At 47.7% G+C, this 24,153-nt stretch overlaps 1 protein-coding gene and 2 non-coding genes across 3 annotated transcripts; 1 reads left to right on the top strand and 2 right to left on the bottom strand.

Annotated features, from left to right (window-relative positions):
- The first annotated feature begins 3,517 nt into the window (after window positions 1–3,517).
- Window positions 3,518–3,599, top strand: TRNAS-AGA (transfer RNA serine (anticodon AGA)). The gene has a single exon. It is a non-coding gene; the product is annotated as a tRNA-Ser (tRNA).
- Window positions 3,600–5,636: 2,037 nt separating this feature from the next.
- TRNAQ-CUG (transfer RNA glutamine (anticodon CUG)) lies at window positions 5,637–5,708 on the bottom strand. Its single transcript has one exon. It is a non-coding gene; the product is annotated as a tRNA-Gln (tRNA).
- A 9,774-nt stretch (window positions 5,709–15,482) lies between these two features.
- On the bottom strand, window positions 15,483–16,451 carry LOC135992582 (olfactory receptor 10A7-like). The gene has a single exon (XM_065641871.1). It carries the CDS (start codon window positions 16,446–16,448, stop codon window positions 15,483–15,485), a length of 966 nt encoding a protein of 321 aa, XP_065497943.1. The 5' UTR covers window positions 16,449–16,451.
- Window positions 16,452–24,153: the final 7,702 nt, after the last annotated feature.

A 24,153-nucleotide genomic window follows, 5' to 3' on the forward strand; every position in this document is an offset into this window, starting at 1 on the left:
GTGTTCCCTCTCTGCTCTGTTTCAGCTTTGCCTCCCTCACCAAGAGATGTCTTGCTTCAGACCCTGTATCCCACCACCTTGTGGTTCCTGTGGCCCAACCCCACTTGCAAGCAGCTGCAGTGAGCCCTGTGTCGCTCGCTGTGGTGACTCGACGGTGGCCATCGAAGTCTCCCCAGTGGTGGTGACCCTGCCGGGCCCCATCCTCACCTCTTTCCCTCAGAACACAGTCGTGGGATCCTCTCTGTCGGCTGCTGTTGGGAGCACCCTCAGCACCGGGGGGGTTCCCATCTCTTCTGGGGGCTCCCTTGGTCTGGGGGGGTCAGGGCTGTGCCTGCCTCCCCCTCGCTGCCGTCTGAACTGCTGAACCAGGTGCATCATCCCTTCTGGAGCAGGAAGAATGATGGGGACTGCACAGCAGGAGTGTGGCCAGGGCTTGCAGATGGGCTGGGTGTCCTCATGCCGCCTGGCAGGAGGGACCTGTGCCCACGACTCCTGGCTACACTTCTGGCCTCGCCATGCCTACTCTGGCTCTGATTTGCTCTGAGGTCCTGGAGAAAGGTCTCGTTCTCTTCTGTTTTGCTGAACCTGCTGCTGCTGGGGGGAGGGTGCTGGAGTTAGGGACTGCTCTTGCTGGGCTGGGATTGCCAGCAGGTAGAGCAGAATGGGGAAAGGGAAGCGCTTTGTGTGGAGCTTGTCCTTGGGAAATGGGCTGCCCTCTGTGTCCCACATATCCTGCAGACGTGTTTCTTGATCTCTCTTCTGTGCCACTGCTTTTGCTCCTTCTCATTAAAGACTTTGTGCAGCATAGTTGGAGACTCATGGTGTTTATTCTCCTCCTCCCTCACATAGTCATATGCTCTGCAAGGAAGAGCATTGTCTTCTCTCCTGATCTTACCACTAGTGTGGTAAGATATCCCTGAACTGATACCAGAGCCCACAGAAAACCTTCAGACATTGAGCATGAGTCTGTATCCTGGTGATCACAGCTCTGCAGGAGCAATTCCCCCATTCTTCTTTGTGAGTTAATATTTACATACCGATTGACATTAACATACAGATATTAGACTTAACTTTTCCGTCTTCGCAATCATTGTTCACAAACTTAGTATGAAAACAAATAATCTCAATTCTCTCTTTCATTTGTGTTTTGGGAATAAACTCCAGGGAATGAGTGTGGAGTGTATAAGAGAAAAGAACAGTTTTTCAGATCCAGACAGAAGCAGTATGACTGCAAGTCGGGGTTAGGCTGGGCATTTCAGTAGGGAACATAGCATGTGCAATGATGATACCCCTCTTGGTAACTCCACCTTCTTGTAGCATTGCTGATGCCAGAGCTGGAGTCTGTAAATAGTGTGCTAACACAAGCCCACATACACTGACAGCACAAAAAAGACAGTTGGGTTTTTTTCTTTAAGCAAACCTGGAATCTGAGACTCAAGATGTTTTGTCCTCTCACCATACTTTTTTTTTTATATCTGGCCTTACGAAGCACAGTCTGTCCCTTGACCACCACCTAGGTGTTCTCAGTTTTCGTCTGTCCCCAAACATCGCAGGGTGCTTTTCTTGCCAGGTGCTTTTCTTGCCAGGTGCAACCAGCCATAGCAGCAAGTGCAGCTCTGTGCCAGAGCAAATATGTCTGTCTCCTGGCTCCTGTACCAGCCTGGCATCCTCCCAGTGGGCTGAAAATGCCAGTCTCGGAGTGCAGGGAGGCGATGGGACTGGTTTGAAGCAGAAGAGGCTGCCTGCAGAACATATAGGACACCCACCCTGGAGCCAGGCTGTCGAGATCTGATTGCAAGGTGACAATAAAAACATGGCAGATGTATTGTTAACCTCCTCTCCCCCCTCTTTCCCCTTTAGCCCCTCCCTCTTCCCCCTTGCCACTAAGGACAGGCAATTGGGAGGGAAAGAAGGACAGAGAGAAGACAGTTGTAAAAATATAAAAAATGTTTTACTAGTGCTACTAATAAAAATAGAGAAAATAATACACAATATACAAAACCAATCTTCAAAGTCCCAGCAACTGCTCCAGCAGATGTGGGGCCGGCACCCAAAGTCTTGGACTGGACTCTGCAGCCAACTGGAACTGGATTCAGTCTGTTACTAGGCCTCAGTTCGCTGGAACGATTCGCAAGGTCCTCTCCTGATGTCAGCCAGAAGGAAAAAGGGGATGGGATCCTCGTCATCCCCCGTTTTAATATGAAGTATGACGTGAATGGGATGGAATACATGAGTTGGTCAATTTACACTTCACCTCCTACCTGCACATCTCGCGGGATACATCATTATAAATGACCTTGCATTCCATTGCTATGTCTACCAAAACATGTACCTAACTTTCAGGAAAACCGCAGTTAGTAAGAAGACTTTAGCTGACAGGGAAATTCACTAAAAGAGAAACATGTTTTTAACAAAACCAGGACACAGGCTGAAGAGACATCTGTCAGCATTGGCCAGGGTCGAAGCTGGGCCAACTGCTTGGAAGGCAGCTCTGCTCACCATTACACCACCTGTGGGCTGTTCTGCCTCCTGCTCATCCAGGTCAGAGCCTGGCCCCTGTACTGGTCCTCCATCAAGCAGGCTGACCACCCTCCACCTTCCAGCCTCCACCAGACACTTCCTCAAGCCGCTCTTCTTGGTCACTCTCTCAACTGCAAGCACCTCCCACCTGATTTCTGTGTGCAGACAGGCACTGCCACATGGACCACCTCAGCACGGAGTCCTTAATGCCATTTTCCGGCTACAGGGCCAAAAGAGAATAGGGGCTCTTTTCATCTACTGATGGAAATGATTGATTTTGTGGATCTTTTAATATTTTGGTCCATGTTCAGGAATTTGACAATGCCTGCAGTGCTGGAAATAATTTTGGGACATACCTATTCCACCAAAACAAGTTCTCCTGTCTCCCTCCAAGAGAACCAAATTACTGCTTTGTTCTCACTTTGAGCCAGCTCAGTTTTCCTCAGCCAGAGTCCCCCTTGTCCTTTCCCTTCCCTCTGCACACCAGCAACCTGCACAGAAAAGTGTCATAGGCTTTGTTCAAGAGCTGAACCTCCCTATGTCCCCGAGAGGCTGGAGGTGCTGTTGGGAGGTCACCATCTTCCCTGCAGGAATGTCCCCACCCTAGTGATCAAAGGAGGCTTGGAGTCCACCTCAGATAAATTAGAGAAGCAAAGCGGGGTCTAAAAGCCCACCCCCACAACTACCACCATCCCTGGTTGTCTCTGCACAGTTGCCTTCCCTTCTTCCCTGGAAGCAGACCAGATGCCACCTGGAGAGTGAAACCATCCTTCCATGGCAGGATATGGCAGGAGCCCGTCTGAGGACAAGGCGCTGGAATCTGCAGCCATAGCCCCTGTGGTGACAGCTGTCGAGGCCTCTGGAAGCCTGCCACCTGTCCTGCTCAGTGGAGGTCCCTAATGCAGGGCTTGGGGTGAAGCCTGGCCCTGAAGCCCCCAGGGAGCTGGGTGTCATTGCACGGGGCATTTCAGGAGCGGGACAGAGAGGCCTGGAGCAGGTAGTTGTGGCCGAGTGGTGAAGGCGAGGGACTAGAAATCCATTGGGGTTTCCCCGCGCAAGTTTGAATCCTGCCAACTACGGCCTGCAGTTCCCTTTTGGGCTGCCGGCAACTGACCATTCTGCAGCTGTGGGACTCAGCTCCACACTGGACCTGCCACCCAGGGAGAGAGTCATACCCCCTTGCCTACAGCACCTGTCCTCCTTCCCCACAGAACCTCTGGGACGAATGGGCAATCCTGCTCCCATTGCCAAGCTAGGCAAGCTGGGGGAAGGGAAAGGGCCAGTGCTGAGTAGGAGCCATGAAAAGGGCTCCACTGTTGTTGGTTCTTCACCAGAACTTCACAGCCTCATCTCACCTGACATCCCCAGCAGCACAGCCCCACCAGCTGTCTTCCCTACACCTGAAACTACAGCAGCTCATCTCCAAAGAGAGCCTGCATGCCATGGCCCTCATTGCTATCAAAGAAGGGAAGACACCTCATGGTTCTGAGATCATGCCAGCACTCACAAAGTGCTCCTTGCTTTAGGTGTCATGAAGACAGACTGGTGTGACAAGCCTTACCTGGCATCCTGGGGGAATTCCGCCTGACACATCGCCAGCCTTTGCACACATAGACAGCTTCCCCAGGTTTCCATATTGGCCCAAAGATAAGATGGGGTGGTGGAGGTGGGTTTCTCCTATCTACCCCTTTACTGGGAAAGACTTAGAAGTGCAAAAGAGTATGTGGTGTGACTGTGGCACCACGATACCCTCTCTTTCCATTACTAGACCCTGATGGGTGGACAGAAAAGGGCTGGAGGCTTCCCAGATGGCTGCTTTCAGATGCATGCAAGCTGCTCCCAACAGAATGACAGCAGAGGAGGGGTGCAGGTAGCCTGCCTGGGTGGGTTCTTAAAAGGAAAGGGAAACCCTGAGGGGCCCATGCAGAGAGGGCCCACAGAAGGAGAGAAAATCGCGTTGCTGGTGCATGGTCTGTTCCGCACAGCCATGACACTGAGGGTAGTGGAAGCAGTGCAAGCAAAAGGGAAGCTCAGGGAGTTTGGCAGCATTGATGAAGAAGGAAAGGGGCAGCAGAAGAGCAATCTGGATCTGAGCCAGGGACCTCTGATCTGCAGTCCTATGCTCTCCCCTGAGCAACAGCTCCTGCAGCAGGCAGGCTGCAGCTGCTCTCTCCATGCTCCCATCCGCACCCACATGCCAACCCTCTCCATCCTGCTTTTGCTTTTGTCTCCTCTGCCTGCCTGCTACGTGCTCTGGTCCATGGATGGAACAGGCAATGAGGGTTCCCAGATGAGGGCTAGTGAGAAATGTTGGTGCGGCATCAGGGTCTGTATGACTTGGACAACACCCACTGAGACCAGTGTATTCTTCCAGCTGAGATGGCTCCAGGCTGGGCTCAGGAGCTAGGAGGCAGAGATTTTTGGACTGACCAAGAGCTGGAGCTGCTGCTGCTGATTGCAGCTGGAAATGGGCTGTTCTCTCTGATCCCCTGAAGCCTGGAGATGTGTTTCTTGGCCTCTCTTCTGTGCCACTGCATTTGTTCCTTCTCATTACAGACTTGGTGCAACATAGTTGGAGGCTCATGGTGGTTTGTTCTCCTCCTCTGTCAGTTGTTCAGCAACCCTGCAAGAAAGAGGGAGATCCTGCTCTTTCCCATGACAATGACTGTGTCCCCATGCAGGAACAGTGCCAGGGTGGCTGGAATTCTCTGACATGAAACCAAAACACCAAAACTAAGCAAGCAGGCAAGAGAAAGGCAGGAAAGCCTCAGAGAAATTGATTTCACAGGAAGCAATGGACAGGGGTGGAAATAAACAGTGCCAGAAACAGTGTTCGTCAAGATGGGGAAAAGGTTCCCAGCAAGGCTGTAGATTCTCCATCTCAGAAAATGTGCAACATCCAAGCAGACAAGGCCCTCAACAGCCTCCTCTTCTTGACCCTGCTTTGAGCCAGGCTTGGCCTACGTGATTTTCACCTCAGCTCTTGTGTGATTTGCTGCACCGCTGCTGGATCCCCCCAGTGGAATGATGACGGGAATGCATGAAAGAAGTGAGCCAACAGCAAGGCTGTTCAGGTGTGTACATGCTGAGGAAAGCTCTGAGAGAGCTAGAACTTGAGGTCCCACTGAGATTTGAACTCAGATTGCTGGATTCAGAGTCCAGAGTGCTCACCATTACACCATGGAACCTGCTGAACACCTGTTGTCTTTCTACTGTGGCCACTCTGGTGCAGCCGTATTATTCTGGGTGAGCCTGGCACAGGTCCACCAGGCACCTGCTACTCACAGGGCTTTGCAAGGGAATGCCAGAGCTCTTTGCACAAGCCTGGCATGCCCTCTGTTATAAGACCCAGCCTGCAAACCCTGAGAATCTCGCTTTCTCCTCATAAGACCTGGTTATGAAGTTTCCAACTTAACCTCTTCAACATTGGCCCACAGAGTGCATTCATGGCCCAGCAATGGGTGGTTTGATGCTTGTACTTGCACTCTCTGCTGCTGCTTCGCTGCACCCCATGTCAGAGACCCTTCATGATTTGGCCTGCTTTCCTCTGCTAGGATTGTCTTGGCTGACTTCAAACCCTGGTCCTTTCTTCCAGCGCACGCTGCTCCCTTCTGCTCCGAAGTGGCCTCTCTGCCAGTGAGAATGTCGTTCATCTCCTGAGACTGCTCCAGACTCAGGTACAACTCACGATGAGCCTGAGGGAACTTTCCCTCATGCCCTGGGACCACCACACTCTCTGCACATGAAGGGTCCATGCACACAGCAGGGAAAAGCTGCCCTGGTGCTCACCTGCTCTTGCCAAGGGCTGAGTCTGTGTGTTGAGAGCAGGACCCTTCCTCCCAGCATCCACACAGGAGGAAGCACAGGTAGGGACACCCTCCTGCATCTCAGACTTATCCCTGGGACAATGAGGACAAATCCTCCTGGTACCTCTGGACTGCATTAAGCTCTGGGCTGGCATCTGGTATTTTTGAACGCACAGCACAGACCACGCTGTCATGCCCAAGCCTAAGAGACCAAATGGCAGGTTACATTCAGAGAGGACATGAGAAACACCCAGTCACTGCAGAAGGGTTAAATCTCTGCAGAGTCCCAACTCAGAAAGCATGTCCCAGAGAAGCAGCATTGCAGAGGGCATTCCTCCTCCATCCCTGGAACCTGCAGGACTCAGCAGGGTGGGAGCAGTGTCTGGGAGCAGCAAGAGCAGGGCCCAGTCTCTGAAGGTCTTGCAAAGAGCTGAAGGGATGACCCCTCTCGGGGCTGGGGCACATGGACCATGCAGGTGCTGTGCTGCTGCAGGAGGAGGGACATCCCTCTGGGGCTGAGACAGAGTTTCTCCAAGCAATGGGGAGTGTTCCTGGGGATCTGCTAGTCTCACCCAGCAGTCAAGTAGAAGGGATCCTGGGCCAGTGTGTTGTGGGGGCAGTGCAGGCAGCTCCCTTGCTCAGGGTGTTTTGTCCTTGGTTTCCATCCTGGCAGCACTGCCTGCTGGGGCTGCCATGGTCCCCAGCCCATTTGCTTCCCCAGCATGATGGGAAATGTGTCTTCCACTGTAGCCTCCGATGCTGCTCCTCCCTGGGGGACTCTGCGGGGAGGACACTTTGTGCCTCCATTACAGGCTTCAGTGGGCAACCATATACGTCCCGGCCCTAGGAGCTGCAACTCAGGCCAGGATTCCTCACATGGGTGGTCAGGCCACTCCTGAGTCCTGCAGTCCCAGGGTCTTTCTGGCGGTCAGCAGGACTTGGCCAGGCAGAAAGCCACCTTCACACAGAGGAAGCCCCCTCACTTTTGCTTCTCCAGGCTAAACAAACCCATCTCCTTCAGCATCTCCCGCAGTCATGACATGCTCTGGTATGCTTTGATACCACCTTGTGCGTCCTCTCTTCCTGAGAAATGTCCTGACTTGGTCCTTCTGAAAAATGCCACCAGGGCTTGTACAACCTCTGGTGGTATTGGTTGACGATGCCTCTGTCTGGTCAGCAGTGTTGGAGAGAAATGCCCCAGAACCCGTGATGTCCCTTCTGGCCTCTTACTGGTGGGCCTTTAATCCCACCTGCCCCTCTTCACACTGGTGCTGGCTGCATTTCCCAGTGAGGAACTGCCAATTCACAGAAACTTTCTCTTTGGAAGCCCAGCTGCTCAAAGCCCCATCCTGATTGGCACCTACAAAATGTGCCAATTTGTCTGAAAGTGGGAAGGATGCATCACAGGGGCTCTCCAGCTTCAGGAGAAGAGGGCAGGGGAGCTCTGTGATGACTACTGAGTGGGAAAAGTTGCTGCCATCTCCAAAAAAGGGAAAAAAAGACTATGGAACCTCAAGGAAAGGTGACAATATAAACTGGAGCAAGTTCAGTGGAGTGCAGGCTACTGCGTGCCTGAGCCTCATGGAAACCTGAGTGTGATACCCAGGTGTGGAGAATCCTAAAGTTCTCTGGGCACCTGCTTCTGTTCTTCAACACTCCCTGGGAATCTCTGAATGTTCCAAAGCAGCTCCCACAGGCCTGACTTTTGCCAGGGCAGCTCTTGCTAAAAGCCAGGCCTGTGTCTGCCAGGCTGGGAGGTGCCCAGAGGCCTGGCCATGGGGGACGGCTGTGGAAAGGCCAAGGGGAGTGGATCAACTGCCCTATGGGAGCTGAACCTGCTGAGGGAAGCGGGGTTGTTTTGGACCAGGACAAGGAATCACAGAATGTTAGGGACTGGAAAGGACCTTGAAAGATCATGTTGTCCAACCCCCCCAGCCGGAGCAGGAACACCCAGATGAGGTTACACAGGAAGACATCCTGGTGGGTTTTGAATGTCTCCAGAGATGGAGACTCCACAACCTCTCTGGGCAGCCTGTTCCAGTGTTCTGTCACCTTCACCATGAAGAAGTTTCTTTTCATATTTATGTGAAACCTCCTGTGTTCCAGTTGGTACCCATTGCCCCTTGTCCTACCATTGGTTGTCACTGAAAAGAGCCTGGCTCCATCCTCTTGACACTCACCCTTTACATATTTATAAACATTAATGAGGTCACCCCTCAGTCTCCTCTTCTCCAAGCTCAAAAGCCCCAGCTCCCTCAGCCTTTCCTCATAAGGCAGATGCTCCACTCCCTCATCTTCGTGGCTCTGCGCTGGACTCTCTCCAGCAATTCCCTGTCCCTCTTGAACTGAGAGGCCCAGAACTGGACACAATATTCCAGATGTGGTCTCACCAGGGCAGAGTAGAGGGGAAGGACAACCTCTCTTGACTTACTGACTACCCCACTTCTAATCCACCCCACGATACCACTGGCCTTCCTGGCCACAGAGGCACAGTGTTGGCTCATGGTCATCCTGCTGTCCTCCAGGAGCCCCAGGTCCCTTTCCCCTACACTGCTCTCCAACAGGTCATTCCCCAACTTATACTGGAACCTGGGGTTGTTCCTGCCCAGATGCAAGACTCTACACTTGTCCTTGTTACATTTTCATCAGATTTTCCCCCGCCCAACTCTCCAGCCTGTCCAGGTCTCTGGATGGCAGCACAGACTTCTGGCATGTCAGCCACTCCTCCCAGTTTGGTGTCATCAGCAAACTTGCTGACAGTGCATTCTATTCCCTCATCCAAGTCATTGATAAATACATTGAATAATACTGGTCCCAGTACTGTAAACCTGAGGCACTCCACTAGACACAGACCGCCAACTAGACTTTGCCCCATTGACCACAGCTCTCTGGCTTCTTTCCATCAGCCAGTTCACAGTCCACCTCACCTGATCGTCCAGTCTACACTTCCTTAGTTTAGCTGCGAGGATGCTGTGGGAGATTGTGTCAAATGCTCTACTGAAATCAAAGTAGACCACATCCACCGCTTTGCCATCATCTATCCACCTGGTTATGTCCTCATAAAAGTCTATGAGGTTGGTTAAGCATGACTTCCCCTTGGTGAAGCCACGCTGACTGCCCCTAATGACCTTCTTATCCTTGATATGCATTGAGATGGCACCAAGGATAAGTTGTTCCATCACCTTTCCAGGGATGGAGGTGAGGCTGACCGGTCTACAGTTACCTGGGTCCTCCTTCTTGCCCTTTTTGAAGACCGGAGTGACATTTGCTTTCCTCCAGTCCTCAGGCACCTCTCCCATTTCCCACGACTTAGTAAAGATGATGGAGAGTGGCCCAGCAATAACTTTAGCCAGCTCCCTCAGCACCCACGGGTGCATCCCATCTGGACCCATGGATTTATGGATGTCCAGATTGCTTAATTACTCCCAAACCCAGTCCTCATCAACCAAGGCAAACTCCTCCATTGTCCTGACTTCCTCTTGGGCCTCAGGGGTACGGGGCTCCTCAGGGCAGCCGCAGGCAGTGTAGACAGAGACAAAGAAGGTGTTCAGTAACTCTGCCTTCTCTGTATCTTCTGTCACCAGGGCACCCACGTCATTCATCAGTGGGCCTACATTGCCTCTAGTGTCAGTTTTATCTGCCATGTATTTGAAGAAGCTCTTTCTGTTGTCCTTGACCCTTCTCACAAGGTTTTCACAGAGGGGCCACACACATTGCTGATGGCTCAGCTGTATCATGCAGCAGGTGCACTGCAGAGCTGCAACTGGTGGTGTCCCACACAGGTCTTCCCCTCACCTCTTGTCGCAGAGGTGTTTCCCAGACTACCAGGCTTGTCCTCCTCCCCAGCTGCAGAGCCCTGGAGGTCCCCTTTTGTGTCTGGGAAGCTGGGGATTGAGCTGCCTGGTGGGAAGGGAGAAACAGCAGTGTCCCCAGGAAATCCCCTGCCTGCTGGGGGAGCTCTGTGCTGTGCTGTGCCTGCTGCTCCACAGCCCCCTCTGCCTTGCTGAGGGGCACTTTGGGAGTGGTGTCAGCTGAGAAAGCAAAGGAGAAGGTGTGAGTGGCAGAGAGAGGGGGCTGAGGGTGTGGGACAGCCCTGGGTGTCTGGAGAGCAGGAGGGCAGCAGTGCAGGGAGCACCTGGTGAAGGCTGCAAGGGAGAGGCAGTGTCTGTTGGGGCTGGAGCGAGGCCAAAAGCAAGTAGCAGAGGATGGTTTAGATCCATCAGCCTCTGGGTTATGGGCCCAGCACGCTCCCGCTGCGCCACTCTGCTCCCCCCAGCAGCTCTGCAGGGACCTCCCAGCCCTGCCTGACGCTGCCTGGCCCTGCCAGCACCAGCGCTGCTGCTCAGTAACTCTGCCTTCTCTGTATCTTCTGTTACCAGGGCAGCCACCTCATTCATCAGTGGGTTTCTAATTGCACACAAGGCCAAGTGCCGGGGCCTGCACTTGGGTCACAACAATCTCAGGTAGCTCTACAGGCTCAGGGAAGAGTGGCTGGAGAGCTGCCTGGCAGAAAGGGATCTGGGCGTGTTGATCGACAGCAGCTGAACATGAGCCAGTGTGTGCCCAGGTGGCCAAAAACGCCAACAGTGTCCTGGCATGTATCAGGAATAGTGTGACCAGCAGGACTAGAGAAGTGATTGTGTCACTGCATTCGGTGCTGGTGAGGCCCCACCTGAACTACTGTGTTCAGTTTTGGGCCCATCATCATAACAAGTATATCAAGGTACTAGAGAGAGTGCAGAGGAGGCGATGAAACTGGCGAGGGACCTGGAGCACAAGTGTGATGAGGAACAGTTGAGGGAACTGGGTCTGTTTAGCCTTAAGAAAAGGAGGCTGAGGGGAGACCTCGCTGTCTACAACTGCCTGAAAGGAGGTTGGAGGATGGAGGATGTTGGTCTTTTCTCCCAAGTAGCAAGTGATAGGACAAGAGGAAATGGCCTCAAGTTGCACCAGGGGAGGTTCAGATTGGATATTAGGAAAAAAGTATTAATGGAAACAGTTGTCAGGCATTGCAACAGGCTGCCCAGGGCAGTGGTGAAGTCACCATCCCTGGAGGTGTTTAAAAGGTGTTTAGAGAAGGTTCTTAGGAACATGGTTTAGTGCTAGAGTTAGTTTATGGTTGGACTCGATGATCCTGAGGGTCTCTTCCAACTGAAACGATTCTATGATATGATTCCATGACATGGAACTGTAGTCCGGGCTAATACTGAAGGTGGTGAACGGCTGTGTAAAGAAACACAGCACCTCTAAAAGAAGCACTTATAAACCAGTGCACCCCACATTAAGGCTGGCATTTAGTGCCCAAGTGTAAGTAGATATCTAGTGCTCTTAGAAATGTCCTTAATTCACAGGCATGAAGCGTGACAAAGGACTTGCAACAGATGTGTTCAGTTCTGGATCCACAGGCAAAGTCAGGGTAGGATACTCGAGGACGTTTAACATGTCTGTAGTAGCCTATGTAAATACAGATCAATTGTTTCATCATTCACCAGATCCCTCCAGAGGGCTGACTCAAGTCAAATGTTGACAATATCATGCTCAAGTTATATCCACCCAGAACATAACACGTGCTATACAGGAGCTCTGAATGACCAGAGGGTCATTCAGCTGCCTAAACAAAGCTGTCAAGTAATGCCTTATCTTAGATCATCCAGGACACCTGCATGGGGCTGTCAGCTCTGCCTCAAGTCCAGCAAGTGATGCAAATACTTCTGGATTCGAAGCAGTTGCAGATAGCAACATGATCTCCTTCCCTTAGGAAGGGACAAGGATGAAGAAACCTGGTCTCCTGGACCCTCCTTCTTCTAGAGGTGTGTCAGACTATTAATCACCCTGTGTCCCTGTGTTCCTCCACTGGACTTGCTCCACTAGGCAATGTCTTTCCAGTAGTGGGCAGTCCAGCATTGGGCATGTGGTTCTTGGTGTCAACTCAGAAGTGCCAAAGAGAGGGGAAGGATTGCTCCCCTTCACTGGCTGCTGGTGCTCCTGCCAATGCAGCCCAAGATGCATTTGGACTTTCTTTGCAACCAGGCCACACTGCTGGCACACATGTGACTTCTTGTCCACCTGACCCCCAAAAGTTGCTCTTTTCTGCAAAGCTGCTTTCTACCCAGTCATGCCCTGGCCTGCCCTGTGGCATGAGATTGTTCCTTTCTTCCCAGAGGTACAAGTTTTCATTTCCTTTTGTTGAACTCCAGGACGTTCCAGTCAGACCATTTTTCTGGTCTGCCAAAGTCCCCCTGAAGACAGGCTCTTCCCTCCAGAGCATCACCAATCCCTCCAGTTTGGAAGCATGAGCAAATACGAGGAGAGAGTACTCTATTCCATCATTCAGGTTACCAATAAAGAAATTAAGTAGTAGTACTCACAGTAATAATCCCTGAGAAATACCACCAGTAATTTGCTGATAGCAGGACTTCTTACCACATAGCCATTAGAGCCTGGCAATCGTGACCATTGCCATTCTTACCACTTTATTACCCAGAGCATATCTTCCAAATTTGCATTTAAGTAACCTGTAGGAGACCGTACTGAAGGCCTTGCTTTAATTAAGGTATACAACATCCACACCTATCCAGACATTTATCTCATCATAGAAGTCAATCACATTGATCAGGCCTGAGTTGCCCTCATCATATTCACGCTGGCTGTTGCCAACCGCCTTCCTGTTCTTTGTGTACCTCAAAATGGCTACCAGAAGGATTTATTCCACTGCCTTCCCAGGCACTGAGGTGAGATTCTATTTCCTCAGCTCCTCCTTCTTGCCTTTCTTGAAAAGGGATGTGACATTTCCACTTTCTGTGTTCTTCCTTTCTTGCTCGATCCAGGGGAGCCAGGAGTCACCCCGAGGGCTCCTGGTTTCCTTTCTGAAGCAAAACAGCCACCCAGACAAATCGTGGGATCCATACCAAGGTCTGGCTGCACTACATACCACTTGCCCCAGTCGCTGACACCTCAGGCTGCGGGGTGTCCACACCCAGGTCCCACCAGCAGCAGAGAAGAGGTTGAAAATAAGAAGCTATAAGACGATAGGACAGACTGCAGAGATGAGGTGCAGGGCTCAACCAGATGAGTGCACTGACTGGCCCCGTTATCATGGGACCAGCCCATTTTATACCCTTTCCTGTTTACCCTCCCTTTGTTCCTCCCTGTTTGCCCTTCATCGAGTCATTGATTGACAAAGTTTGGTTCTTCTCAATGTTTCCTGTATCATTTGTCCCTTATTAACATGTCAAGTGACTCAGTTTATTCTGAAATTTTCTGCAACTGGATAAGCATCGTACCTCTTTCACACTCCCCTCTCTTATGGGGAGAAAATTAAAGGGAACTGAAAAGAGTTGTTGATCAAGGTAATGACAGTTTAATAAGAAGAGAAAAAGCTGTGCACACAAGCAAAAAATGGACTTAATTCACTAGTTTGCATCATCAGGCAGATGTCCAGCCACATCCTAGGAAGCAGGGGCTCAGAAACTCCAAGTGTGGCTTGTGAAAACAAACACCTTAACCGTGAACATGGTCTCTTCCTCCTCCATTCCTTGAGCTTTTCTTGCTGTGCCAAACATTATATGGTACGGAATATGCATTTGGGCAGTTTGGGCCAGCTGTCCTGCTGTGTTCCCTCCCAGTCTCCATCCTATCCCAAGACTACGGGTCTTTGTGGAGAGAAAGACTTGTTTCAGTACAAGCACTGTTCAGCAGTAGCCAAAATATTGGTGTTTTTTCAACACTCTTTCAGCCACAAATGCGAAGCACACACCACACGAACTGCTAGGAAGAAGGCTGACACCATGCCAGCCCGACACAGCACAATCTCCACCCCTCATTCCATGCCATCTGCATCATGCTCAGGTGCAATGTTCTCTGAAACACTGAAGTATCCTCTGACCATCCCATTCACACATTGTGTTATTTCTATAGCCTACTTAAACCTTTCCATTTGCCTAACACACAATGCATTAAAATCTTACATTCTTCTACCCCACACCTTTCTTTTTATTTCCTATTTTATCCGTTTCTTATTCCCCAAATCCACTCTTAGCAACACTTGTTACTTTTACTACTGTAGTGGATTGGGCTGCAGCTGGACTCCCACCCAGCTCTTCTTTCATGTCCCCTCCTCAACAGGGCAGGACAGGAGGAGCAAATAAGATGAAAAATCTCTTGAGATAAGAATGGGAAGATCATTGACTGATTATCATCAAAGGCAAAACAGGCTGACTTGGGGAAAATAAATCCATTTATTGCCAATTAAAATAGATTGGATGGTGAGAAACAAAGACAAAACAAAAACACCTTCTCCCCATCTCTCCCTATTCTTCCTGGGCTAAACTTCACTCTTTCATTCCCAAATCTCCTACGGTTATGTGAATTAGGTATTAATGACACAAACTGGAAGAGAAAATGCTGTTGAGTATAAGCAAGCCTAGAACAGGGACTGAAATGAGATTGAAATAGGCTGAGAGAAAATAGAAGCACAAGTTACATTTCACTTTAATGAACACTCCCTCTGGCAAGCCAGAGAAAGAATCAGACAGAAAGTACCAGGTTCAATGAGTTATGGATCCATCCCCCCGCTTAGCTTTCCCTCAATCTATACAAGAAGGGAACTAATTAAAACAAAGCTACTGCAGCGAGCTGGCAATGCTTCAGCTTACCCTTTCTGTTTTGAACTGAGCAAGTTACTAGCTAGTTTGGGAAAGAGATCTTTGTTCTGAGTGGAAAAAAATCAGATCAAGTCTAGACTAGAACCCAGTCTCTCCCACCAGTAGCAAGGACACTTCCAGGAGACACAGCTCCTCCCCTCCAGTCATAAGGTACTAACTTGTTTCTCAGCTCATTATTGAGGGTCCTTTTTGACGGGGAAAAGTTCCAGGCTATAACTTTTGCTTTGATGGAGAAAAAAACAAACATCCATTTCCCAAGCCAGAGAGTTTGTCTGCTTAATGGACATGGAGGTATAGTGGCAGGGGAGGATAAGAACAACTATAATTTATTCCAATATGCCAGGTAAAAAAGGACAGATATTTCAAGGATTTAACTGCAAAGGATTGCTCAAGTAAAACAGGCCTTTCGAAAAGCATTTCACTTCATGCATAAATACCGTTTAATTATTTCAGTAGGGAAACTCCTATAATCTTTGCATCTACAAGGAATCCATCACCTGGAGAGTGAAAAAACAGTCATCTGCTCCCTAAGTAACCACTTGTCAATGCATGTCCTCAGGCTTTGCTTGACTTCCTGGTTCCTCAAGCTGTAGATGATGGGGTTGAGCATGGGAGTGACAACTGTGTAAGACAGGGAAACTGTTTTCTTCATGTTGGATGAGAGGCTGGACTTGGGTCGCAGGTGAATGATGCCAATTGTGCTGTAGAAAAGAGTCACTACCACCAGGTGAGCTGCACAGGTGGAAAAGGCTCGCCTCTGGCCCACAGCCAAGGGTAGCTGAAGAACAGCATGGATAATGCAAAGATAAGAGATGGCTATCAGAGAAAAGGGAATCATGACTATTAGGACAATAGCAATAAAAATCAGTAGTTCAAAGAAGGCTGTGTCTACACACACCAGCTTCAGCAAAGGAGAAACATCACAAAAGAAATGATTGACTGTGTTTCTCCCACAGAAGGGCAGGGTAAATAACCATGTGGTGAAGCCCAGAGCCACAGGGACACCAGACAGCCAAGACCCAATGGCCATCTTGAAGCAGCGATCCCTGTTCATCATGGTGGCATAATGCAATGGGTGGCATATTGCTGCTTGCCGGTCATAAGCCATTGCTCCTAAGAGGAAACACTCACAGGTTACAAAAATAAAAACGCAGTTGAGCTGCAAGGCACAAGCTGTGAAGGAAATAATTTTTCTCTCCACCAGCAGAATTGCAAGCATCTTGGGGACAATGGTGAGGCTGTAGCAGATTTCTGTCAAGGCAAGATTCTTTAGGAGGTAGTACATAGGCGTGTGTAGGACAGGGTCAATGGTTGCGATCACAACAATTAGAGAGTTCCCTATCAACGTGGCCAGGAACATGATGGAAATCAGCATGAAAAATAGCAGCTGCATCTTGCCATGAATGGCAAATCCCATAAGTAAGAAGTGAGTAGCGACGGTTTGGTTTCCTGGCTTCATTTCCTCAACAGCTCCTGTCCTAAAAGAGAAAAAGCAAAACAAAACACACAACAAAAGGATTAGTAGCTTGGGACAGACTTATGGTCTCAGGAATAGCTACAGTTGCAAGTAAAATGGAGCTTAAAATATGAATGAGATGAAACTCGGATTGGAAATGACAGTGATCCCAGTGGAAAAATATCTCATCTGGGCAACCTATACAATATCATCTTTAACAGTCACAGGCTGGGATTCATCTTCTCTAAATTAGGTAAACAGAAAATAGACATACAAATTTCCAATGACCATTCTGTCTTTGTTTTATATAGAAAGAAATGAATACTTCCAAAGGGCAGGTCACCTTAGTATAAGAGTGGCATCTATGATGTGACAGAAGAATTCACGGTGGATGGGCTGGATGTCTCTCAGTAAATTTCAGCATCCAAATGTCTGAAGGCATTTAAATGTGAGCCAGTCATCTTGGAATTGCTTTATATTGAATGGTGGGAAATACAGCACAAGACAGAAGCACAGTTCATTTCCTTCTAAGGCAGATGTCCAAGGATGCCAGGATTGGAGGTGTCATTAGTAATGAAGTGAGTATACAATGACCCGACTTTTTGATAGCTGGAATTAAATGAAATACTATTAGTGCTCTAAGCCAGGTGATGTGGAGATCCTGTGGCTTTCCACCTCCTGGTCTGACTCAAGCAGAAGTGATCTATCTGCATTATTTTCACTGTTAACCCTGCAAAATACAATCCAAACCTAAACAACTTTGAATTCATAAAAGTGTTCGCGCACTTACTTTTGTTTCATCAAATCATATAAAATCCATATTCTGAGTTTTCATTAAAGAGAAGGTCTGGGAAGTAAAAGGATGTTCAGCATACCAACGGCTGCCCACATAAAAGTGGTCGCCAGCATCTACAGCTTGCTGCCATTTTCTGGGAATTTATCATCTCAGCAGATCTGCTAACAGAATTATTTCTCTGGGAAAGTTCCTGGACTGTTTCAGCCAAAATATACTTGGCTGATTTTTGAAAGACACATAGAGAGAATAATAGAATCAGTTTTGTTTTCTTTTGTTTTTTCTTCCTGTATTTACACCATTGGGATGGAGATAATGTTGTCCACAACATCTAAAGTTTAGTTTTACTCTAAGAGAACTAAGGATTAACACTTTCTCTTTAGGATTCCTGTGCATGAATTGAGAATATATATATTTGTGTGTCACAAAAATCTCATACTAATAGTGAGAAATAAATTGCTTCGACTCCCATGATGATATCTGTATGTACAGTGGGATTTTGGCTTCCATCTACAGATGAAGGAAGACTCTTGCTACCTACATAGCAGTAAAACTGTATCGCTAATAACAGTAAAGTAGCTTAAGATTTTGGAGTGGTTGGGTTTTCAGGATTCCTGAAAATGCCTTTTTCTTTTCCTTAGCAAAGATGTAAGAGAAATTGAGGAGTTGAGAAAGTATAGATGCTGTGATTCCTTTGTTCAGCATATTTATCAGCAAAATTGGCAGTAACAGTTGCCAAAGTTTTCTATAGACAATAGAAATAAGCCGGTATACTGTTAGTATAATTAATGTTTCACCACCGGAGGCACTTCAAATAATATGCATCGCTGGTGCCGTGGAGGTTCCTATTTCTCTTGTTTGAGTAAATGACTAATTCAGATTTTAAAATCTGCACTACTGGCGCCTAAACGTAGGTGAGATGGATTCCCCTTGTATATCATAATAGCAGTTCCAGGCTCCAATTAGAAAAATTAACCATGGAAACACACTTATGTCTTGGTTCTGCCATAGGGATCAAGTAAGAATGAAGAACAAAAATTTAAATATTACCTTATATTACTAAAACAGGTAGAGTTTTCTCTCTCTCTTCAGTAGAGGCAATAATTCCCAAGGCAGAGAGGATGAGAAATTACGACTAGAGAAAAAAAGGAAAAGAAAAATCACTTTGATTTCATCTGTAGGCAGCTGCATCTTGTCTCTGATTCCAAAGGCTCCTGTAGTGAACGGGTGGAGGTATTTGAATTTTCATGTGCTCCCAGTAGGATCAAATCTCCAGACAGAAACTTTCTTAGTATGATGAAATCACGTGTTAAGTGATCTTTTTTTTTTTAAATCTTTGGGCTATATAAATGTGTAGTATGTTTTATGATACACTAGCAATATAGGTATAGTATAAGCAAGGTTTCCTTCCACTTGTTCAGAATTGTATAAGTAAGCAAAACAATTGTTAACAGACATAATATTCTTTTTTTCTTTTTCTTCTCCAGTTGGCTAATATTTGGCGGGGGGGGGGAATGGAATTTGACATATGTTCATTTCTCAGTAGCTGAAAATACCTCTAAGAGATCATAACAAATACTTGAGTAACAATGGTGTTATGAATATAGAGCATCGTAATATGAAACCAATATGGCGCTAAATACAACAAGCCATACAATAACATAGAATTACAGCTATTTTTACATGTCTTATTTTTTTTACCCCCTTTGTCCACTTTATTCTGGAAATTGTAGATTTCTTTTGGTTGATGTCTGCTGGTCATCTGAAGCACTCTCCATGAGGGTGTGGTAACTCCATGTAAGACACAGGCGAAAAATTAGGTGATGTGAATTCAAGACTGAGGCATTTGACACTCAATCAACTCTGTAAAGCCTGGGTTTGCATCCTGAAAAATCTAGGAAGACAAGTCAAGCAAGTGGAAGAAGTTGTACCAGTGCAGCTGGGAAACGTCACAGAGGAGCCATTAATATTCTCCCATTGCAAAGAGGGTTGAGTTGAGCCCCAACTCCCTGAGCGTGCACCATGTACAGCAGGATCTCATCCTGCTGCTGGTCTGTCACGAGTTATGTGGCTTTCTCATTTCTGTGAATTCTCTCCTTCTCTCATCCGTGTGAATGCAAATGTCTTTATCTGTGTGTGGTGACCTGGCTTTGGGCAGCTGCCAGGCTCACACCCAGCCACTCTCTCACTCCCCCTCCTCAACAGGACAGGACAGGACAGGGGAGAAAAGAAGATGAAAAGCTTCCAACTTAAGGAGGTCACTTTCAAATTGGCATCACGGGCGATTCAGACTGACCCTAATAAATGCTCAAGATATGTTACTTTAACATAATCCTAAAATGACTTTTGCCCTGCTCTATGTCTGCATTTCCTTAAGTACAAGTGGTTGTTATAGTTTTTGCTCGTTTGTCAAAAAAAACCAAAACCAAACCCAAACAAATAACTCTTCCAGTTTCCTTTCATATTGGGATGCTTTTGGTTTCTCTTGCAACAGCTGTGAACGCTTGCTCCATCCTCCTCCTCTGAGCCTCAAGGGTTCCTGGGCTCCGCCTGCCTCTTCAGAGCATTCCTCCAGTGTGTGGTGCATGTGCGTGCGTGCCTGTGCATGGCTCAAGGGATTTTTCATCAGCCAAACATCTCTAAAGCATCTCTCTGCCTCTTTGCATGGTGAAAGTGCATGAGATAATTAAGAATTCTTTTTTTTCAGATGTTCATGCTCTGTCTGAGCATGCAATAGACACGGTTATGAAAGCCAAAGCTGAAATTGAATTGAATCAGGCCAGGGATGCCAAAGACAGCAAGCAAGGCTTCTGTAAGTACATAGGTGACAAAAGGCAGACTAGGGAAAATGTGGGCCCATTGCTGAATGAGTTGGGGAACCTGGTGACACAGGACACAGAAAAGGTTGATGTACTGAATGCCGCCTTGGCCTTGGTCTTTACTAGCAAGACTTCGGGAATCCCAGGCCCTAGAGATCAGGGGGAGAGTCTAGGGCATGGACGCCATATCCTTGGTGAAAGAAGATCACGTCAGGGAATACCGGACATACATAAGTCCATGAACCCTGACGGGATGCTCCCATGAGTGCTGAGGGATCTGGCCGATGGCATCATGAGCCACACTCCATAATCTTTGAATGCTCACTGTGACTGGGAGAGATGTCTGAGGAAGGAAGGAAGGAATGGAAATGTCACTCCTGTCTTTGAAAAGGAGAAGAAGGACATGGAGAACTACAGGCTGCCCAGCTTCACATTGGTCTCTGGGAAGGTGACGGAGCAACTCATGCTGTGAACCTTTTCCAAGCTGTTGTGGTTTAACCCCAGCGAGTGATCAAAACCATGACAGCCTCTCACTCAGTCCACCTGTCCCCCCTCTCCAAGCAGGGGAGAGAAGCAAAAGGGAAGGTGGAAACTCATGGATTGACATAAAAACAGTTCAATAAAATAACAAAATAAACTAGTATACTCCTACAGCTACTAATTATAATGTGTCTAAAATAAAAATAAAATGGAAATCCTCTGTGAGTTGTTCTTCAGCTGATTCTTCAGTGAATAGAAATGAAGGACCCTCTAGCCAGAGGAAGACTCCATGCTGATGCCCTTTATCTTGCTGTTGGAAGGGAAGGCAGCCTGTGCATGACAAAGTGTTGTTTCTGCACAGCTTCAAAGCACAAGCATGTGAGTTACTTACACCTGCTGGCATACTTTATGGAGAAGGCCCATTAAGAACCACATTTCATCAAGAAAGAAGACTCAAGAGAGAAGAAGAAGAAGGAAAAAAAATCATTAGTGATATAGAACTCCAAGCAAATCCCAGCCTAACATAGTAATTCCTGAATGTAATGCCACTCTGACATAATTTATGAAGAACTGACATCACTTTAAAATGCCCCAAGAAAATGATAAATTACAAGCACCTCCAGACACCAATCATCCTGTACAAAGTAGTTATCAAGACAACTGGGATGGCACTGGGAAGTGCCTCTGGTTTTCTGTCTTTTATAGAGGCATTCTTGGACTCGTATTCAGAAATGTGTACACAGATGTAGAGAAATGGTTTAGACCCTATGGAGTGTCCCAGCTGGGCTCTAAATATCATCACAGAAGGATAAGGGATTATCTTAAGTTCTGGGTCACATCCATCATCCGTGTGGAGTTGAATACAAACTGTGGAGCTTTCACTAAGCAGAAAGATACACTGGACAACCTCTGTTTTCTTTTTAGAATTTATACGTGGTAACAAGTCATAAATTGGGACTTTTCAGTTGGCAGCAAAGGTATCTACATCTATGGACCAAGATTCACATATAAGAGAAGTTTGGCATCCATGTTCCTGACTGCTTCACTGTGGATTAGTTTAGCATGGTATGAAGAATTTAATTCAGCTCTTCTATCCATTTATCGTGATCCTGTCATTTAGTTTTCTCATCTTTTTTACACTTTTTTTTTTCCTTTGGCAAAGTGGTAGGTGATGCATATGTTCTACCTTGCACATACTCTTAGCTGGATGAAGGTTGGGGGATGAATTATGTATTCTGACTGGAATATCCCTCTTCTGAAAGACTGGTGGAATAGAGAGAGTTCTTTCCCCTCAGCCCTGCAAACATACACTGCTTTTTGGTAAACAGAGTATCCAGTTGCAATCTGTGTACCCTGTTTCTGAGGCTTTTAACATTGACCTTTTATAACGAACCACATGCAAAATTAAACATTTTTGTTGATACTGTCTTTCGCTAACAGCTGCATCCTATACTATTTGTAAAATTCTGGAAATCTTCTAATTTCTCAAGTAAATTACTTTCTCTCCTTTCACCTCCTTTCCCCTCCTCTCCCCCTTACCTCTCTTGTCCTCTCAGGTCTTACCAGTGAAGTTCAAGTCTCAGCACTCAGTCTCACATCTAAGGCCTGTCTGTCAGGCTCAGCTATTTTCAGCGGCATGCAGCCCCTCTGGATCCCACTGCTAGTGGGATTCTAAGTGGCAAAGGACCATAAAGACCTGGCCCACTGTTCACAAATGGCCTGTGTACCTATCGCATGCATATAACCCACCCACCTTCATCCTCTCAACCCTGATTTTCTCTCTCTTGACAGGAACAGGATTACCCCATTTCTTCCAGTTGCTGATGTAATGACATAGACAGTGGGATCGAGTGCACCCTCAACACGTTTGCAGATGACACCAAGCTGAGGGGTGCACTTGACATGCCTGAGGGATGGGATGCCATCCAGAGGGACCTGGACAAGCTCGAGAAGTGGGCCCATGTGAACCTCATGAGGTTCAACAAGGCCAAGTGCAAGGTCCTGCACCTAGTTTGCAGAAACCCCCGCCGTCGCTACAGGCTGGGGATGAAAACATTGAGAGCAGCCCTGAGGAAAAGGACTTGGGGGTGCTGGGGTATGAAAGATGATACATGAAACGGCAATGTGCACTTGCAGCCCAGAAGACCAATCGTATCTTGGGTTGCATCAAAAGCAGTGTGGCCAGCAGGTCAAAGGAGGTGACTGTGCCCCTTTGCTCTGCTCTGGTGAGACCCCCCTGCAGTCCTGCATCCAGCTCTGGAGCCCTCAGCACAGAAAAGTTGTGGACGTGTTGGAGAGGGGCCAGAGGAGCCACAGAAATGATCCGAGGGATGGAGCACCTCTCCTATGAGGAAAGGCTGAGAGACTTTGGATTGTCCAGCCTGGAGAAGAGAAGGCTCCAGGGAGACCTTATTGTGGCCTTTCAGTACCTAAAGGGCCGATAAGAAAGATGGGGACAGACTTTTTAGCAGGACCCATTGCAATAGGACAAGGGGTGATGGTTTCAAACTAGAGGAGGAGAGATTCAGGCTGGACACAGGAAAGAAATTATTTACAGTGAGGGTGGTGAGAGCCTGGCCCAGGTTGGCCAGAGAGGTGGTGGATGAACCATCCCTGGAGACATCCCAGGCCAGGCTGGACGGGGCTCTGAGCAACCTGAGCTGGTGCAGATGTCCCGGCTCATGGCAGGGGTGGCACTGGGGGAGCTGGGAAGGTCCTTCAACCCAAACTCTTCTGTGATTCTATGATTCCATGCTGGCAGACATGAAGACATCCATGTAGGTTTGGAGGGGGCACTTGTGCCTTTACCTATTGCTCCCTTGGACTCTCAGCACTGTCAGTGTTTTGGGGTACTGCAGTGCCTCTTTGAAGCTCTGTGTGCTGGTTTGACTGAAAATGAGTTAATTTTCTTCATGCAGTAAGAAACCTTTCTTTTTCAGAGCTCACACAGTCGTTGTTTGAATTTAGTTTGAGAACAAGAGCAATCACCCCAGCACAGAGTTATAGTTTTTGATTGCTCTGGTCTGTGAGCCAAGGACATTCTGAGCTCTGCCCCCAGGTGTGAGGTGACTAGTAAGGGGGTCATATGCCATCCTGCCATTTTGCAGAGGCATCTGGTTCTTTCTGCCTTTTTTCTCTTTTCTCTCTATGGGATTGGCTCTTCTGGATCAGGTTGCTACTTCCTGGGACTGGCTGCTCAGTGTGGATGGAGTTTGTGAGGAATTACATTGAGTATCTTTTATTTTATATTCTATTTCTATTTTATATACACATATTTACTAGTAGTGTATTAGTATTTTGTTATTTTATTAAACTGTGTTCATCTCAATCCAAGTTTCTCCTTTCCCTTTGGATTCTGTCCCATATTTAGGGGGTGAAGGTGAGGGGAATGAGCAAGCGGTTATTTTGTTATATTGCTAGTTCAGGTTAAACCAGGACAGCTGGCTAGTGGACTTGGAAAATTTGTCTCTGTTTTTGTGGGCAGAGCACACCATATATAGAGAGAGATACATATATACACATATATATCTATATGTATCTCTCTATATATATACAAAATCTTAGTCTAATGTAAGAATCATTATTGTTCCAGATCTAATTATTACAGAAAAGGAAA

Source organism: Caloenas nicobarica, chromosome 10 (genome assembly GCF_036013445.1).
Source record: "Caloenas nicobarica isolate bCalNic1 chromosome 10, bCalNic1.hap1, whole genome shotgun sequence".
Lineage (NCBI taxonomy): Eukaryota > Metazoa > Chordata > Aves > Columbiformes > Columbidae > Caloenas > Caloenas nicobarica.